The 20,800-nt window shown below is 36.4% G+C and overlaps 1 protein-coding gene across 2 annotated transcripts in view; it reads right to left on the minus strand.

Moving 5' to 3' along the window:
• Positions 1-20,548, minus strand: part of LARS1 (leucyl-tRNA synthetase 1) — a 52,153-nt gene extending 31,605 nt beyond the window's left edge. For both annotated transcript variants that reach the window (XM_033096542.1, XM_033096543.1), the window contains exons 1-10: positions 20,385-20,548; positions 10,369-10,487; positions 8,410-8,497; positions 7,919-7,999; positions 5,579-5,713; positions 4,350-4,511; positions 3,656-3,768; positions 2,936-2,999; positions 1,429-1,496; positions 1,098-1,323 (exon numbers count right to left, since the gene is read on the minus strand). In XM_033096542.1, coding sequence (XP_032952433.1) covers positions 1,098-1,323; positions 1,429-1,496; positions 2,936-2,999; positions 3,656-3,768; positions 4,350-4,511; positions 5,579-5,713; positions 7,919-7,999; positions 8,410-8,497; positions 10,369-10,487; positions 20,385-20,390 — 1,062 coding nt within the window. In that variant the 5' untranslated portion in view covers positions 20,391-20,548. The remainder of the gene's footprint in view (positions 1-1,097; positions 1,324-1,428; positions 1,497-2,935; positions 3,000-3,655; positions 3,769-4,349; positions 4,512-5,578; positions 5,714-7,918; positions 8,000-8,409; positions 8,498-10,368; positions 10,488-20,384) is intronic.
• Positions 20,549-20,800: the final 252 nt, after the last annotated feature.

Consider the following 20,800-nt stretch of genomic DNA (forward strand, 5'->3'; position numbering starts at 1 on the left):
TTTGTAAGGATATTAGTACATTAATAGGCTGCTGGTGACATTGTACTCCTTGAGGAAAAACAACATAGGAATCCCTGGCAAGAGCCACGAAAACGTTCACACAACTTGGACCCAGCCATCCAGTCCTAGGAATTTATCTCAAAGGAAATAAATTATTTCTTATTTAAGAAGTCTGCCCAGTGCTGTGTTAACTATATGAGCAAAACCTGGAAATAGTTAAAACTTTACATAATAGAAAAATTATTTAATAAATGAGACTTCAACAAGATAGAATGCTCTACATCCTCTTTAAATAATTAGAAAGACAAATTGAATTAAAAAGATACATGTGGTTTCTTTAAAAAAAAAAAATCACAAGATCCAACAATACTGGACCCATGTTTTCATATGCAACAGATTGCAGCTGGCTTGTTTAACTCAGGAACGCACTTTTCAATTCCACACAGTTCCTGCCCATCCCACTTTATTCATATAGATAAGCTGCTTTTATGGAATTTATAGTCGTATGAGTGGCAGTTAAATATTATAACACTCTTAGAGCTATTTTTTAATTTACATTACCCATTTTCCTTATTCTACAATCTGCTCAAATTTTAGTAATTCATAATTTTAATAATTTAATAAATTTAATAATTTGAGCAGATTCTGGATTGGAAAGAAGCTGTATTAAGAACAATTAAAAATGTGTGTCATTAATACTGTTCCCAAAAACTTCTCAGACAGAACTCCAACATCAGAAACCAGTAAGATATAAGGACTGCTTATAATGGAGAAAAACAGGAAACAGTTCAAATACCCATTACAGAGAATGGTTCAATATGTTGCAATGGAATACCTTTACAGGATGGTGAGTACTGACCGTGAAATGGCATAAGAGCGCCTTCTGGAGTCCTTGGAACTGTTCTTTATCTCAATTTGAGTGGTGCTTTCATGAGTGTATACACATATGAAAATGCACAGAATACACTTATGATTTACACATCTGACTGTGTGCATGCTTCAATAAAAAGGTTTTTGAAATGCTCTCCTTCCAAGCTTCACTGATGAAATTTCTCTCCTAAATTTATGCACTAAAATAAAGTCTGCTCCCAACTTACCTCTCCCATTAATTCCTTAACAACAGGCACGACACCATTGTCTTTGGTAAAGCCCTGGTATGACATATTCCTGGCAGCTCTTTGGGTGCAGATGAATATATCACCATTCGCCGTCTCAAACCCGATGTACTTCATATCAGGGCGAACCCAACAGTTTGTCTGTCCGAACATGGTCTCAGGTCTGAGAGTAGCAGCTACCAAGAAGATATTTTTCCCTTTCAGGCCACTAAGAAGAAAAAAATGATATATTTATGAAAAAAAAATGCTGTAGGTTCTATCACAACTCTCTGACATTCAAAAAGATGATGCAGTGACTCTTTGGCAAATCTACCTTAATTTGGATGGGTATGGCTCAAGTACTTTCAGCTTGATTAAAGTATATTCCTGAGGTCCAACACCCTAAAGAAATAAACAAAACAAAAATTTGAGGGAGAAAAAGGATTTGGATTAAACCTACTAATCTATGTGAGAGATCTGATTCAAATTTCTAAGATGAGTTCTTGCACTGTTAAAATCACCTTCCTTCCAATGGAGACTTCCGGTGGGGTACTGATCATGTCCACAGGGACGTCTAATGTGTGAGAAGACACCTGGGAGACGACCCTTCTGCCTACGCCACACCAGAACTAGGAAAGGAGGCCCAGACTCTACTGAGTAAGGATGGTTTGCCAAGAGCTCCCTTGAGAAGGGAGGACAGAAAAACAAACGTGACTTGGAGTAATCAGATAAACCATTTTTTGGCCAAAATGAGAGTTAGAAGATACTAATGCCGCAGAGCAGTCATGAGACACTCACTGGACCAGGGGCAGATGATGTGCATTCAAAACCTAGAATGGACCCTTACTAATGACTTGACCCAAGGGAATCAGAATCTCTTTGAGTCTTCATTTCCTCGTCTGTAAAATACCTGTGCTGTGCCTCACACAGGACCGTCCTGAGAAACACATAAGATAATGTGTAGGAAAATGCTTTGAAAAACTATAATATACTATTGAAATTTAGGGTATTGCTACCATTGACTCTATTAAAATTTAATGTAATCAGTAAATGGGGCCTTCTGAAGTCTCTCAAATTTTTCAAAATTTTGATTAACTCTCACTTCTTTCAGATAAGTTACATCATAATTGAAAGCTGATTTTGAAAAGTAGTCACTAGACTACAAATGTATTCAGAGGTGGTAGTAAAGAATGACACACTCATTGGGACTCCTAAATTCAGATCCTGGCGTTGTTGTTGGTTTATGTGCCAAGGCTTAAGCAAATCACTTACCCCTGCCTCCCTTAAGTATCACAAGGAATAATGTCCCTAACATGTCCTACAGGAAGGTAGAGTGAACTGATGTCAAGCATGGCTAAAAGTACCTTGGAAATAAGCAAGTAGGCACATAATCGAAGCAAGTATAAATGGATCTGCATATATCGTTAGCCACGTATCTAGTTACCTTTCCCACGCTATCTTGTTCGAGTAATGCATTTTCCAGGCAGTTCCTCTCAAACATTAGCATGTATGTGACTCACGCTGAGAGCTTGTTAAAGGACAGATTCCTGGGCCCCACCCCCAGAGCTTCTCATTCAGCAATTTTGGGGTGAGGCTCAAAACTGGGCTTTCTATCACAAGCTGTTGCAGCTGGTCTAGGACCACTTTTGGAATAGCAAGATCCTAGACAAGGTATAGGGCCCTATACTAACTTTCTGCCTCCTTCTTCAGAGCCACAGAGTATCACAACTACACACCTCAGCACTGGAATAACGTTATTTTTTAGGCTCTGATCTATTTCTTAAACTCTATGGACACACAAAGAATATTAACAACAGCTACTGTATGTCACAAATAATTACCTCTCCAGTTTGTCTGTCATGATCCATGCAAGGCTGTCCATCTTTGGGAGAATAAATGGTATACCTAAAAGATAAATGCGACAAATATTATTGTAATATACAAGTTTTAACCTAATATATTTGCCAGTGTTGTTCCTAACATCTTATAATATTTCTTCTAATTAAACTTCTAACTGAGCAAATGTGTACATCCATTATTTATGCTTTTATAGGCAGTTCTGTTGCCAACCTAGTTATTTCATGAAAGCCTCCTGCCTTCATCAAAGGTGATTACTACTGAAAAATATGCACTGATCTTGGCTTTGTGGTATAAAACAAAAAGATTATAAAATATAAATTCATTCATGAAATGCAAATAGCTTTTAATTAATCCACATAATCAAGGAGGAATCTTCAACAATTTATAGAACAAAAGAATAAACTAAAGCACAAATAGAATGATTGTTTTTCTACTTGGCTGGAATACCAAAGAGAATCTTTAGTGAGATCATAAAAGACAACACTCCTATTCTCCTTGGCTCTATTTGTCATAAGCACTAAGCAGCTCAGAGAAATTAAGACACTGGCAAGACCAACAGGAAAGCAAAGGATACAGAGAACAAAAAGGAAAAACTAAAAAGAGTAAAAAGATAATAGAAAAAAGTAGGCTATGGGGCACTGAATTACAATGCAGGTATTACATCATTTTTGCTATTTTATATTGAGGGACAACAAACTCACCGCTTCCCAAATTTAATTCTGTTTCTTTCTCTTAATGTTAAAAACTGCCACCTGACAAACGAATCATAGTAAGGATTAACATCAGTGGTGATGAAGGAACGACGCCAGTCTACCTATAGAAAAAGAAAGGAAAAGGTAATTTTTGAGAATTCTGGAGTCTCTACGAATAATAAAAGTTCCCATGAATCAATTGTTTCCTCTTCTACTCTTTATTTTACAACTAAGAATTATGACAAATATTAAAAGAAAAACAAAATTTTTCAAGTTCCACCTATTAAATATGTAATCACAATTATTTCATTATTTTGTGTTTACTATGTGTTTTAAGTATACACATTTATATATTGGACATACAGGAATTGTAATAAATTTAAAAGGAACACTTATATAATACCTTTATTTATTTCTAAATATTCAAGTTAAACTTTGGTTTCTCCATATTCTTTGAATAGAATTCCCTTCTATTAATTGCTAAGGTATTGATATACATTCCAACAGAATAAATATTTAAGTACTTCATTGCTTACATCGAGGCCCATAGGTTCTACCCTGACAATAACAGCACCAATTCATTAGTAGAATTCAAGTGGAATATATGATTCTAAATTAAGGGGTGGTCCAAATCTCATGTAATCACATGAATATAGAAATGCATTCTGCATATTTTCTTAAACTATGGGAATAATGGGCATACCTTCAAGCCCATTCTCTTCAGATCCTGAACAGCCAGTGGTGGGAAATAATCGAGCCAATGTTCTGCTTCAGAAAATTTGACTATCTCTTCATCAGACATACCAAGCGATTCCATAATGCCCCACTGGTATTTAGAAGACGCAGCTTTAGCAGCAGCTTTACTCTGAAAATAACCGGCAAAAACAAACTCCATCAAAGCATAACCCACAACTTGTTAACAAATGCCAGGACCACAATGACTAAGTGAATAATCCCATTTGGTGATTTTTTTAAATTCCAAAACAATGCTGTTGGTATGTCAGAACACTGCAGGATTCAGATGGACTATTTTGCCTGCCGAACTGTACAGTTTAATACTAACCAGGACTCTCCTGCCAAGGATAACTACTAAATGGGGAGAAGCATGCAGAACCAGCATCACAAAGATAAAAGATCTCAGCACCAAACCTTCCCTATTTCCTTACTCCCAATATCACATGAATCTTTTTTAGTTATGATAGCTTCTCTCATCTCATAAGGTGCCTCATTTTCCGTTCTTTACCAATATCAATAAGGCAACCAAATGCCAGGGGTTGGAGGCAGGCAAAGGGGTTAAACTATAAAAGGCAGGAAAAGAAATTTTGGAGGTGATGGAACTATCCGAATGGAACTGTGGCAGAAACATGACTCCATGTATTTGTCAAACCAACACAACTATACACCACAAAGAGTGAATTTTAAAAAAGAAATCAACCAGTATGTTGGAGGAACCCAAGATGGAACACAGAGCATGAGAAATGTATCTAACTGCATTATAAATATGTAAGTATGACATAACCACACTGAAGGGAGTGGGCAAGAAAGGAGCTTTGGAAGTAACTTTGGAAAACAGTGTATTGACTAAAAGACAAAAAGAGCTATATACAAACACTGTCTTTTAGTTAGTAAAATTGTTTCTTACAGGGGTATAGGTTAGCAATTCTGAAACTACTAGCACACTAGGTCTGAACAAAAACATAAATATACTATAAATAATGAGAGTCAGGTATCTCCCTGTTGGAGAAAAAAGTCACAAATAAGCAAAGGGAGAATGCAACAATGAGTCCCATGGTGCTAAAATGGAGCCAGGGATGTCATGAACTTTTGAAAAAAAAAATATATATATACTATGCTAGACTTGGAATGCACATATAAATCAGAAAAACATAAATATAAAATTTCAACCAAAATAAGTATCATCAACCACCAAACCTTTTTTCCTTTGGCTTTATCCTTAATGATTATATCTTCTATTTTAACATTCACTTCTTCCTCTTCCTCTTCATCTGGAAAATCAGGGGGGCAACCATATAGCTCTATTTCTCTTTTCAACTTATCAGCACATGCCTATAACAAGCACAACATTAGAGACAGTGAAGTTCAAAACTCAAGGTAGAAGCAATCTGAGTTTTTTTATTGCTTCTATGACCAACCAAAATTGACTCTTGAAATTTTTGCACTACATCTATACACATAAGTGGATCATTATAGAAAACCTAAATGATACAAATCATGTACCCCAAAATTCACTAGTTTATAAATTAGTATTTTACTTCATTTACTCAGTAAGCATTTATTTAACACCCAGAGGATTCAATGCAGCATATTGGATGTTAGGCATTAGAACTATAAAAATATATAAGATACAATGTGTTATCATTTTCAATAACAACATTTAAATAGCATTTCTCAATTTAATGATTAATGTCACATATACTCTATTAGTTATCATCACAAGCCTACTAGGTAGATAGGACAGGTACTAAGTTAGAAAACAGACACAGAGATACAGTGATTTATCCAAGTTTATAACACTAGTAAGCTGCAAAACTAACACATGAACCTGGGCTTGCCAACCCAACTCTTCTCAATTATGCCATAATGAGTACACTGTCAAAAACAAAGGATGACACCAAGTAGGCAGTATAAAGTTATGAGAAAAATACAAATAAAGAATTGTGAAATTTAAAAAGGGAGTAGACTCTTCTAGAAGAATTTCAGTTAATAAATGAGGAAAAGAATGACACCATTTGGGCGGCAGGATGGCTCAGTTGGTTAGAGCCCGAGCTCTCAACAACAAGGTTGCTGGTTCAATTCCCCATGGGATGGTGGGCTGAGCCCCCTGCAACTAAAGATTGAAAATGGCAACTGGACTTGGAGTTGAGTTGTGCCCTCCACAACTAGATTGAAGGACAATGACTTGGAGCTGATGGGCCCTGGAAAAACACACTGTTCCCCAATATTCCCCAATTAAAAAAAATTTTTTAAATTTAAAAAAAAAAATGATGCTGCAATTACTGTATTATTGGGTAACCGGATATTCAGAGGCCCTTGAAGTATCATCCCACAGATTATTTTTTAATTAAAAAAGGGGAAAATCACCTTTAGAATGAAAAAAATCTGACAGGTATGAACTTAATATCACCAAAGTAGGAAAAATTGCTATTATATGCCTTCTGAGGTGATACAAGGACTGCACACCTTACTGATGTAGTATTCTTGTCAAAACGTTTAACCCAAATCTAATCACGAAGAACCAATCAGATAATTCAGATTATGGAATGTTCTATAAAATAACAGGCCTAGATTCTTCAAAGATACTGATGCCGTGACAAACTAAAGAGCATTGATAATGAAATGCAATGCGTGATCCACAAAATAAAAGTAAAAAAACAGCCAGAAAGGACATTTTGAGACAACTAGAGACATTCAACTATAGACTACTAGATCAAGATGATACCACATCAACGTTAAAATTCTTAGAGGGGATAATGATAGTGTGACGATGTAGAATGCCCTTATTCTCAGAAGATACATGCTGAAGTATTTAGGGGTGACATGTCCTGATGTTTGCAACTTACTTTCAAAAAATTCATACAAAAAGCAAGAAAAAAAGCGTGCATATATTGTATGTGTGTTGAGAGACGCAACTAAAGCAATCATGGCAAGTGTTCATGCTTGGTAACTGTAAGTGACAGGTGTAATGGGTGTTCACTGTACTATCCTTTCACCTTTTCTTAAATTTGACATTTTTCAAAATAAAAGGTTGAAGAATAAAAAGAAATGTGAGTTAAATTTCCCAACACTATAACATTTAGGGACTCCTTTCAATGCTAGTTTTCTGGCCCATTCTTTATTGAGAATTATTTCTAATACAAATTTATGCTAAATGAAGATATTTGCAAAAAAGATCAAAACAGGGTACAAGTGGTTTTTTTACTCCTTTATGCCAACATCCCATATATGTCATGAATGCTCAAAACACTGCACTTTTTACTTGTTAGTAGATATTATCTAATTCTAAAACAGAAATATGAATATATAAGATAACCAAAAGATATCAAAACTACTTACGAATCACTTAAACCTCAATGTGTGCCCTTTATTTAAGCACCTCTTCGAATTTTGTTAAATTTAATTTTCACTGATATAAATTCAAGTCATTTCAAAAACACTTCAGTATTTGAAAATCCCATTTTAAGCTCTTGAACGAGATATTTCTATTTGTTCTAAGCTAAAAAGAGTAGAAACTAATCCCAAAAGCAATCTTACCTTAATAGGCATTCCAGTACAGTGTAAACCAAAGGGAAACAGACAAATTTTTCCTTTCAATCTCTGATACCCTACTGCAAACTACAGAAAGAAAATTAAGTTTAAATTACAAATGTAAATGCTACGCAAACAGAAATTGCTTACTTTTGACAAAAAACATCAGTATGCCTCTTCACGTCCTCCTTTAAAACACCAGCTAGGTTTTACAGTCATTGCAAAATTCTAATCTGCTATCCTTTTTTTGTTGTCTTTTCACCAACCTAGGAATTACTTATGAACATACATACCTAGATCCCTGCATGTATAAACACACAGCAAATAAAAAATATAAAAATTAAATTACTTAAATATAAAAATTATGCTTAAAATTATAATTTTAGGAATTCCAAGTTCCTTTAACAGGAACTACATTAGATACCATTATTTTTCTTCAAAATAGTATTTATTAAAGACCCTCTATCCCATCATATTAAATATAAAGGAAGCTTTACCTCACATTTGGATAAAGAATATGTGTGTCCCAAATGAAGGCGCCCATTCATATACGGATATGGGAAAGTTACAAAGTATTTGCTCTTGCTGCAAAATAATCATGTGAAAAAGAAAGTGCAGAAAAGAAAACGTTAAAATTCCTTTTACAGTGAGGAGATAGGCTGAAGGGAACACTTTCTATAAATAACTGGTTTAACTTTAGTTATTTAAAAGACATTTAAAATAAAATTTATAAATCCAGAAATTAAAAGCTTTCTAAAATTGAAACTTTTGAAAGAGTAAGACATTTATAGGTGGTTATTAAAAAATAAATTCACTTGTTCAACGTAAGCTAAAATATTTAAATTAACTTTAAATAAAACATTTAAAACTAATATACTAGAAACTAAATTTTTTAAACTCTTAAGGATCTGAATAACTTTAATGTTTTACTGATTAAATGAGATATGTTTTCACTAGATATATATATTTATATATATAAAGCAATTCAAAGTTCCTCAGGTAAAATAAAACATCCTCAGTATTACACGATATGTTGTACATTCATTTAAAAAGCACCTTTAAAGCAGTTGATGTTATATTCTTCTTTTAATCAAGTGTGTCTAACAGACACACATAAGTTAAGACACAGAATAAAATGAACACCTGTAAACCCACTGAACCCACTGAAGGATCACCTGTGTGATCCTCCCCACTCTCCCACCGGAGATAACCATTATCCTGAAATTTACTTTTGTCATTCCAGGTTTTTGAACAAGTGACGCCTATGTCACTTAAACAACGTATCATTTAGGTTTCCTCACTTGTGAGCTGTATAAAAAATGGTGTTATTTCACAGACTTCTGCAATTGCTTTTTTCCACCCAATATTTCTAAGTTTCTTCAGCATTGCTGCACATAGCTGTACTTCATTTTCTTTCACTGAACAAAGAAGATGTTTCAGTTCACTCTGGATTACTTTAAATTACCTGAAAGTGGACCAACATTCTAGAACCAAATAGAAGCTTCAAATTATAAAGTATAACACCAGAGACTTTATATTACAGCAAACTCTTTTTTTCTTTAAAAAGAAAAACGTCCAAGTGTAGGTTAGTAGCAAGGAGGATAGACTTTGGAATCTGAAAGTCTTGAAAAGAATTCCAGGCCTGTTGTTTCCTAACTATGCAACCCTGAGTCGGTTACTAGGCCTCTCTGTGTCTCAGTAGCGTCATCTATAAATAAGGATAAAACTATTGCTAACTTCAAAGGGTTATTAAGAAGATTAAATGAGAATATGCAGTAGAAAATGGCATGTCTCCTACTGCTTTGGCATACTGAACAGTAAGTTCAGTGTTAGTTACTGTTATTGTTATCGACATATTTTCTCAATTCTAAAAAGCACAGTTTTCTACATTGCAACACATCTGAGATGCATCTTATAATTGATGCATATATTTATTGTGGTACTGTTTTGAAGCACTTATTTTGTTTTTGTTTTTCCCCAACATCGTATCACTGTCTAGGGTTTGTCTTTTAATCGATGATTCATAACATCTAGGCAATATAGTATTTATGAAATAAGATCTTCAAATACAGAAACCCTTCAAAATTTATATTTTGTATCTGTGAAAATAATTATCACTACAATATGAATCTCTCTAATAGAAGGATTTCTTTTTATCAGTCAGCAAAGATAAAACTTCAAAACATCCTCTTTTGCCTGAATATGAAAAATACTAGTTTTTAAAAAAATCTTTATGTAGAAAAAATCCTTTCAGAATGCCGTAAGAAATAAGATTCTAATTGTAAATGCAGAAAATGGAAGTCACCTCTTTCAGCCCATTTCAGATATTCTAAACACACTCTGCCTTATCTTTTCCACAATGCAGTTTCTGTACTTTCTGTACAATGCAGTTTCTGTAAAAGCGAAATCATTTTAGAAACACAATGTATACGAGAACTTCACAAACTATTACCCACCTGGTCTGCTTCTCTAAATCAGATGCATTGACCTCAAACACTTTCTCAGTATCCCATTTCTGTTGGATTTCTCTCTCAATCTTCTTCAAAAAGTCCACTTTGGCTGTTCCTTTTCTTTCCTATTAGACACAAAAAAGTTCACACAGAAGTGAGCAGTTTACTGATCAATTTTTTCCATGGTTATCTTGAAATTTAAATGAACAAGATTAAACATCAGGGTTGTCACTACCTGTACACTTCAAACCTCAAAGAGATGGTTAACGAATTATTTAACTATGTTTCCCCAAAAATAAGACCTAGTCGGACAATCAGCTCCAATGCATCTTTGGGAGCAAAAATTAATGCAAGACCCGGTATTATATTAGACCCAATCTTTTTTAAAGTTTATTGGGGTGACAATTGTTAGTAATGTTACATACATTTCAGGTATACATTCTGCATTACATCATCTATAAATCACATTGTGTTCACTACCCAGAGTCAATTCTCCTTCCATCACCATATATTTGATCCCCTTTACCTTCAGCTACCACCCCCCGACCCCTTACCCTCTGATAACCACTAAACTATTGCCTGTATCTATGAGTTTTTGTTTCTCATTTGTTTGTCTTGTTCTTTTGTTGTTTTTGGTTTATACACCACATATCAGTGAAATCAGATGGTTCTCTGCTTTTTCAGTCTGACTTACTTCGCTTAGCATTATAATCTCAAGATCCATCCATGTTGTCACAAATGGTCCTATTTCATCTTTTCTTACCCCCAAATAGTATTCCATTGTGTATATATACCACAACTTCTTTATCCATTCATCCATCAAAGGACATTTTGATTGTTTCCATGTCTTGGCCAACGCAAATAAAGCTGCAATGAACATTGGAGCACACTTGTCTTTATGGATGTTTTCAGATTTTTGGGGGTTGATACCCAGGAGAGGAATTCCTGAGTCATATGGTAATTCTATTCTTAATTTTTTGAGGAACCTCCACACTGCCTCCACCAACAGTGTATGAGGGTTCCTTTTGTTCCACAGCCTCTCCAACACTTGTTACTTTTTGTCTTGTTGATGATAGCCATTCTGACTGGGGTGAGGTCATATCTCATTGTGGTTTTTATTTGCACTTCTCTATGATTAGTGATGTTGAGCATTTTTTCATGTCTATTTGCCATTTGTATGTCCTCTTTGGAGAAATGTCTCTTCAGATCCTCTGCCCATTTTTCAATTGGATTATTTTTTTGTTGTTGAGTTGCATGAGTTCCTTGCATATTTTGGATATTAACCCCTTAACAGAGGCACCATTTGCAAAAATCTTCTCCCATTCAGTTGGTTGCCTCTTTATTTTGTTGATGGTTTCTTTGGCTGTGTAGAAGCTTTTAAGTTTGATATAGTCCCATTCATTTATTTTAGCTTTTAGTTCCCTTGCCTTTGGAGTCAAATTCATAAAATGCTCTTTGAACCCAAGGTCCCTAAGTTTAGTACCTATGTTTTCTTCTATGCAGTTTATTGTTTTAGGTCTTATGCTTATGTCTTTGGTCCATTTTGAATTAATTTTGGTACATGGTGACAGATAGCAGTCCAGTTTCATTCTTTTGCACGTGGCTTTCCAATTCTGCCAGCACCATTTATTAAAGAGGCTGTCTTTTCTCCATTGTATGTTTTTTGCTTCTTTGTCAAAAATTATCTGTCCATATTTATGTGGTTTTATTTCTGGGTTCTCAATTCTATTCCATTGGTCTATGTGTCTGTTTTTCTGCCAATACCATGCTGTGTTGATTATTGCTGCCCTGTAGTACAAGCTAAAGTCAGGGAGTGTGATACCTCCAGCAGTGTTCTTTTTTCTTAAGATTGCTTTGGCTATTCGGGGTCTTTTGTGGTTCCAAACAAATCTGATGTTTTTTTTGTTCTATTTCTTTAAAAAATGCCATTGGGATTTTGATGGGGATCGCATTAAATCTGTATATTGCTTTGGGTAATATTGGCCTTTTTAACTATGTTGATTCTTCCAATCCATGAGCATGGAATGTCTTTCCATTTCTTTGTATCTTCTTCAATTTCTTTTAAAAATGTCTTATAGTGTTCAGCATATAGGTCTTTCACATCCTTGGTTAAGCTTATCCCCAGGTATTTTATTCTTTTTGCTGCGATTGCAAAAGGAATTGTTTTCTTTTATTTCTTTTTCTGAGATTTCATTGTTAGTATATAGGAATGCAATGGACTTTTGTATGTTGATTTTGTAGCCGGCAACATTACTGTATTCAATGACTGTTTCTAATCGCTTTTTGGTGGAGTCTTTAATAGAGTTTTCTATGTATAGCATCATGTCATCTGCAAAGAGTGACAATTTAACTTCTCCATTCCCAATTTGGATGCCTTTTCTTTCTCTTGCCTGATTGCTCTGGTGAGGACTTCCAACACTATGTTGAAAAGCAGAGGTGATAGGGGACAGCCCTGTTGTGTTCCTGAACATAGAGAAAAGGGCTTCAGTTTTTCACCGTTAATTATGAGATTAGCTGAGGGTTTGTCATATATGGCCTTTATTATGTTAAGGTATTTTCCTTCTATACCTATTTTATTAAGTGTTTTAATCATAAATGGATGTTGTATCTTGTCAAACATTTTTTCTGCATCAATTGATATAATCATGTGATTTTTGTCCTTTATTTTGTTTACGTGAATGTATCACATTGATGGATTTGCGTATGTTGAACCATCCTTGTGCCCCTGGGATAAACCCCACTTGGTCGTGATGAATAATCTTTTTAATGTATTGCTGCATTCGATTTGCTAGAATTTTGTTTAGGATTTTTGCATCTGTATTCATCAGAGATACTGGTCTGTAGTTTTCTTTTTTTGTGTTATCCGTACCAGGTTTTGATATCAGGGTAATGTTGGCCTCATAAAATGACTTAGGGAGTACCGTCTCTTCTTCAATTTTTTGGAAGAGTTTGAGCAGGACTGGTATTAGATCCTCTTTGAAGGTTTTAGACCCGATCTTATAGTAAAATAAGACTGGGTCTTACATTAATTTTTGGTCCAAAAGACACATTAGAGCTGATTGTCCGGCTAGGTCTTATTTCCAGGAAACAAGGTATAAAAAGCTTTGTAATATTTTTTTAAATTAGATACTACAATGTAACAATGTGGTCAAATGTTCCTATTTAGTTAAAAATCCATCAGTACTTAGTAAAGAATAAGATGGAGCAGTGTCTGCTTGCCAAACTACCTTAAGGGGGACATTCAGCAGTAGAGTCTGTGTGCTTTTTTTTTCAAGGATGCTAATAAAGAACATCTTCAAAATGGTTAACAGACTATTAATATGAAATTAAAATGAAATAGAATGGCAAGCATGTCTCTAGTATATTGGATCTACCTGGCAACATTCTTGTCATCCCTTAAGCCACCCTTGGATGAAAGCCAAAAACATGCATGATCACTCTAACTGGAAAAAGAAGGGTTAGAGCCTCATTCTCAGTGTGTGACTCTGTGGGAAAAAAATGAGATGCTAATAGCAAGTGCGCTGAAAGTGGAAGGGAACACAGCACTTCAGGAAAAGGCAAGTGTGAAGCAGGATACCACTGGACCATGCACGAGTCTAATTGTTTTGAAAACTTAATTATTAGTTTCTAGAATTTTATTTTCTGGTATAAAACTATCTGAACCAAAATTAGACTTCCTCCCCTTCTTACCAGCTAACATTTCCAGAGTCTGCAGCATTTTCAAATGAGAAAATACCTGGGTTCTACTCTTATTTGTATAACCTACCAGACAGGTGACCGGGCCAAATCACTTAACCTCTGGATCTCAATCTCCTTTAATTGTGCCTTTCTCTGCCCCTTCTACTCAATACTTTAAAAAAAAAAAAACGCTTTCTATTCACATCACAGATACACAGAATTCTTAGCTATTTTTTTTTAAATGGTTACACAAATTTGTAGTATTATACAAACCAGAATTCTGTGCAATAGAAAAAAAAAAAAAAAAACTCCATTAACTATCCCTTAAGGGTATCTTGTGCAATATGCAATAATAAAAACTAATAGTATTAAAATTGGGTAAGATTCAGTACAAATCTACCATAAATTTGTCAACTGTTTTACTATTTTCAATTTTTAATATTTTAAATCAAAGAATAGTTTACTATTCTATTTTATTTTTTTAACCAAGTATAAGAAAAGACAAGCAACAGAAAGTTCTATGAAATGTCAGGTTACAAACAGGAGATAAAATGATGGATTAAAAGAACTTTGTCACAAAGGCAAAAAGGAAATGAGAAAAAACTCAATCATTTCAAAAGTCATGGCTATAACAAGTTTCCCTATGAACCAAAGGACACTGGGGAAAAACATGTTTTTTCATTTCTAGAAATCCTGAACAGATCATAATTGCTGCCAGTAGAAATCATATCAAAACACAAATCTGATGAAGGCGACCCATTTCAGAGGTTCTCTACTGCTCTCAGAATAAAGTCCACACTCTTCAATCTGGCATTCAAGGCCCTTCTCATTTCCCGTCGCCAGGCCCCTCCCTCCCTCCTCCATGCCAAGGTCCCTCTCTCACCACTGAGCCTGTGTTCAGACTGTTCTCTCTGCCCTCATACCCCACCAATCTCTTTAACGGGCTAGCTCATCCTTCAGGTCTCAGCGAATCACCTGCCTTGATTCCTCAAGAGTTCACGAGACACCACTCTTCCTCTGTTCCTGTCAGTATTTCCCCTATGAAAGCCCTCATCACGTAGTGATGGCACTATCTATCCATCTTCCCCACAGGACTGTGTGTTCCTGGTGGGGACTCAGCCTTGCTTCTCATTGTATCCTCAAACATCTATCTTACAGCAGGCTCTCCTCAAATACTTGAATAGTTACAGATTTTAAAAGAGAAGCGATAAACACAATGCCTGCTTTTGTACACTGTGGCTTAAAAAGAATAACATGGACTAGGAACTGGGTTGCATATTTCAATCAAGGAGCTAAGCAATTTGGCCTCTTTCCCAAGAATTTCCATAAAACTAGTGTGCTTGCATAAGGCATTTCCTTTTCCAAAAAAGAATAAGGCTCTGCATCTGTTTACTCCTTTGCATTCCTGCTACCAACCACCTTCATTTAGACCCTCAGCTCCTTTGCCCCTTCTGACTGCGAAACCCTCTTCGTAGCAAGTAACCTGCCTCCAGTCTCTCTGTTCCAATATATGCTGACCCCTGACGTCAATTCTAGTCGACAAGGACTACCTACCACTTAAAAATGAGCTATGGAAGAGAAGGCAGCTCGCCAAAGCAATATCTGTTCCTTCCCTTTCTTGCCCAGCAACAAAAGCCCAGTCTTACTTATGGTGGTGTAGTGTAGCAGACGTGGTTATGTTTCCAGATGAATTCACAGTTAGAATGGAGCTATGTGACTGGGTTCTGGCAAAGAACTTTTGGTCACAAGAAAGTAAGTCACTTCCACCTGGCCCTCAAAACAACCTGTACAACGAACTCCTAATAGCCAACTTTACTTGCGGGTAGAGTAGGCACAGTGCCCAGGGCCCACGTACTTTTAAGGGCTCACAAAAATATTTTATTTTAAAATCAGAAGCAAAACAAGAGACGCTTAGGTTGAAGAAAAAAATTAATTAATATATAATGTTAATGTATTTGTCTTTATACCAACATAGTTGGAAAATGTAATTTTTAAATATTTTTTATAGAGGAAGGGGCCCAAGAAGGCAAAAGTATCTAGGGTCTCATGACACCTACGTGTATCTCCCACCCTAGGGACATGGGACATAGGAAATCCCATTGTGTTGTCATCACCTCAGCACCAAGTACAATGCCACAGATACAGAAGTTACATGACAAATATTTTTTGCTTAAAAATGACCATGTCACCCACTTTAAAGAACATGAAAGCAATCGCTGTCACAAATTACTTAGAACAATGTGTTTCTTTCTTTTCACTGTACTGAGCAGAAAAGCTCTTGAGGTTTTTGTTTCTCAGAAAAAGCTTGTTCCTCAAAACCTCAAAGGTTGATTGCAATGTAATCTGATATTGGCCCTGGCACCAACTTGTTGTATAACCTTGAGCAAGTCACTTGACCGGATCCTCAATTTCTTTGTTGGTTGTTCAACTAGACAATTGGTTATTTAAACTAATGAGAGGTTTTTTAACTAGATTAGAGTTCCTAAATATTGGTCCTATTGACATTTCAGGCCAAATTCTTTGCTTTCAGGGGCTGTCCTGTGCACTGTAGGATGTGTAGGGGCATCCCTGTCTTCTAGCTGCTAGATGCCAGTAGCACACCCCCCAACTGTGACAATCAAAGGAGTCTCCAGACCAAATGTTTTCTGGGGACAACCCCCAGTAAAGAACCACTGAACTTGATAATAAATGTTTTCATATATTCATAGCATTCTACAGTTCTTAACACACTTATGAACATTAACTTATTTGATCTTAATAACAATCCTAATAAGCGGGCAGATCAGCGGTTATTATTTCAAAGACATAAATCTAAAGCTCAGAGATCATTATGTCAGTAAATGGTCAAGCTGGACAAAAACCCTCAACTTCTGACTCTTATTTTTGCTTTCCCTTGGTGTTTAGGCCATATCTTAGTTCCACCGCTTACTAGTTGTAGAACCCTGTACAAGTTCCTAATCTCCTAAAGCCTCCATTTCTCTATCTATGAAACGAAGATAATAATTATACATTCCTGGCATTATTATGAGGATTAAAAGATATAATACACATGAAGGACTCAGCCTAGTGTGGGACCTATGGTAAATGCTCAATAATGTTAACCATTACCACAAAGAGACAACTAAACATCATGTGCTTTTTAGTAGGTGTGAAAATGGCACTACAGTTATGTTTTAAGAAAACTTAGCATTCTATTTAAAAAAAAAAAAAAACAAACCTTTACTAAACTATGGATGGTGAAATGATACAATGCCTGAAATTTGCTTTAAATCCTGAGGGGTGTAAAGGGAGGGTGCAGGTGAGGTATACATGAAACAAGACTGGCCATGAGCTTCAATTATTGAAGTTGAGTGATGGGTACACTGAAGTACATAATAGTGTTACCTCTACTTTGTTCACTATTTTGAAATTTTCCAAATGAAAAACTTGAAAACATACATTTTTTTTTAAGTTGGCAACTATCATTACTATTTCACATCTTTTATATCACCTAAAAGATTGATATATAACTCAAAGGGATTAAAACTGTCAAAGCTCTGTAAAATAAATATGCCTATGATATGAAGAAAAGTATATTGTTTGCTCTTTACAAATTCTAAGATTAAAAACTAATGTTCTATCCATACTATCCCATGTTTATTGTCTTACACACTTTAATATTGGTAAGGTTTCCTTTGGGAAAAAAAAACTTTCCCAGTGGGAGGGTGTTTGTAAAAGAAATTCTCCAATTAGTTTACAACCGGAAATAGTATAATGATTAAAAGAATGGGCTCCAGAATGGGACCAAATGAACTCAAATTTCACCTCTACCTCTTAGTAGATCTGATGCCTTATTTTCCCCATCAATAAAATGGGGATAAAAATAGTACCCACTTTTAATGGTTGTTCTGATAAAACATTATGTAAAACACTAATGCCTGGCACAGAATAAGCAATCAATATATTTTAGCTATTATTATTCTTGTTACTTGTTTTTTCTTAAAGGGATCTCTTATGGGATTCTTCCAATAAAATTAACTAACATCATGACAGTGTAATAATTAATATTTTCATAAGCCAAGAAGTGAATAAAGTGAAACAAAAATATCTATCAAAATATTGCCAGTTTTCTTATAGAAGCGTATAACTTAAAAGGAAGGGGGAAACATGTATTACGGTCTTCTAAATTGAAAAGCCCTTCAACACCGACTAAAAAAAAGGACCTGCAAATTCCACACCAGCTATGGATACCACAAAAGTGGGATGGGGTTGGTGGCGAGGCAGTTAGCAGTTTGGAACAAAGGAAAAAGCACCGGACCAAGAATGAGAAGGCCTGGGTTTTCCTGGAAGGCAGTACAGCATAGTGACTGGGAAGGATTCAGTCTATTCTAATCCACTTCCACGAGGTATTGGCTTCGGAACTTGGGCCTAAGCATAGGTTTCTTCATTTGTAAACTGCAAATAGTTAAGTGTCTACCTCAAATAGATTAGTGTAAGGATTCAATTAGCTAATGAAAATAAAACACTAAACACAAAGCATAACATAAGAAATGTTAATAATTGACATTATTGGGTCTTACCTCTGCTAGAATTCCAAATCCAATAATTCTTCAACCCCATTGAGACCTATTGATCCTGACCCCTTTTCACTAATCCTTAGGCCCTTCCCACCCCATGTCTTTACTTCTATCCCTTACGTCCATCTGCATAATCACTCCTTTGCCCTTGTCTGCATCATTCTTGCTTGGGAATCTCCAACTCTCCTTTCCATCTGCTCTGCTCCTTCACCCCAGCAGCTGAAAGGGGCAGAAGACAAACACTCTACCATGCTGACTAATCTGAATGCAAATTCATGATCACTACCATCAAGTGATGCCCAGCAATACTACTATTTTCTGAAATCCAGTTAGTTACTCCTTCTAGACCAGTGTTTCTCAAATTTCAATATGTATACTGTCCAATACAATAGCCATTAGCCACATGTGACTATTTCATTTTAAAATTACATTGAAATTCAGTCCTTCAATTGATCTAGCCTCAAATGATCAATAGCCACGTGTGACTAGTGGTTACCAAATTAAACCATACAAATATAGAACATTTGCATCACTACAGAAAGTTCTACTGACAGCAATGGCCTAGACAATTGTCTCTCATTCCTTCTCCTCCCTCTTCAAACCTCCAACACTTCCTTTCCCATCATTATTTTTAACTGATCATCTTCGTTCCTAATGCAATGAGAAAACAGAAGTGAACAGAGTATTTCCACAGCCTCCGTCATCACATCTACCTACCTACATGCATTTGTACCCATATATTCTGCCTTCTTTCCTGTTCCTCTAGGTGAGTCTGGTCCTATTTAACTTACCACTGATGCACTTATCTCATCCCACGTATTCTATTCAGGAACATCACCCCCAGCAATCATCGCTCTTGTGCATCAATTTCCCCTTTCTACAGGATAATTCCCATGAGCATACAGCATTGTATAATTTCTCGTCTTTAACAAAAAAAACCTCTCTATTGACCTTCCTCTATTATCCCATTCCTCTGTTTCCTTTATAGAATTCCTCAAGAGTTGTCCATGCTCATTACCTCCAGTCCTTCTCTTCCATTCTTCCTTGAACCTACTCTTTAACCAGCAACCTACAAGGCCTTACGACCAACCACCACCACCACCACCACCATCATCACCATCATCGCCCCCTGGATCACGGTCCTTTGGACATACAACCCTCCTTGCTTATCACTCACACTGTTGCCTCTGCCCGCAAATCTTTTCCTCCATATATCTACTTGCATGTCTTGCTTCCTACCTTTTTGCCACATTGCCACCTTCTCAACTAAGTTTCTTGATCAACTTTTTAACATTGCAACCCTACCACCCAACACTCTCTGGTCCCCCTTCCTGCTCTATTTTTTTCTTTAGCACTTATCAGCACCCGACATGTTTTACTATGTATTTTAGTATGTAGCCCACACACACGTAAATACCATGAATGCAGAGTTTGCTTGTTTTACCGGGATACGTAATTTTTGGTTGAAAGGAGGAGTCATTGTTACATATTCTTCTCTCTCCAAATCGGTTTTAGAAACTTCTGTTAAGTAACACACATGACGTTAAACAGTCTGCAAAGTGAAAGACATCAGTTCCTGGCTCATCGGCTAGCAAAAAAAGACACATCCATCCTCACAACAGCCACCCCTAAGGGTGGGGGGGGCGGGCAAAGCCTCGCCTTTCTTTAGAAAATTACTTTTCCCTTCAGGGCAGCGGCTACCACATGGTGCCTCTAGATTCTGGTAAAAACACTCAGACCAGTCGGTTCTAGGGTCCGGCCGAGCGGACTCTTCCCACCAAAACTTACCGCCATGGCGCCCCCAAGCCGACTGTGCAAACCCACGAGAGTGACCTCGACGATTCCCCCCCCAAAAGGAGTGGTTACAACTTTTCCCTCCCTTTCGGGGTACCCAGGCCTCCCACGACACTAAAGCACACACTTCACGTCTGATGAGGCAATAGCCGGCTCACTACTACCGCCGGGTGCATCCCGTAGCCTGCCGGGAATTGTAGTTCCCAGGCCACTAGAGCCCAAGTCCAGCAGGCAACTATTGACTATAATTCCCAGAAAACAACGGGATACTGGAAGTCGAGCCTATAGGCCACTCAGAGGTGACACCGGTAGTGACGTCACTGGCACGTTGAACTACAAAGTCCATGATGCAGTTCGGGATCGCAGACTGCGGCCAGCGCTCTGATTAAGGCGCAGTACCCCGCCTTCTA

Source organism: Rhinolophus ferrumequinum, chromosome 24, assembly GCF_004115265.2.
Source record: "Rhinolophus ferrumequinum isolate MPI-CBG mRhiFer1 chromosome 24, mRhiFer1_v1.p, whole genome shotgun sequence".
Taxonomy (NCBI): domain Eukaryota; kingdom Metazoa; phylum Chordata; class Mammalia; order Chiroptera; family Rhinolophidae; genus Rhinolophus; species Rhinolophus ferrumequinum.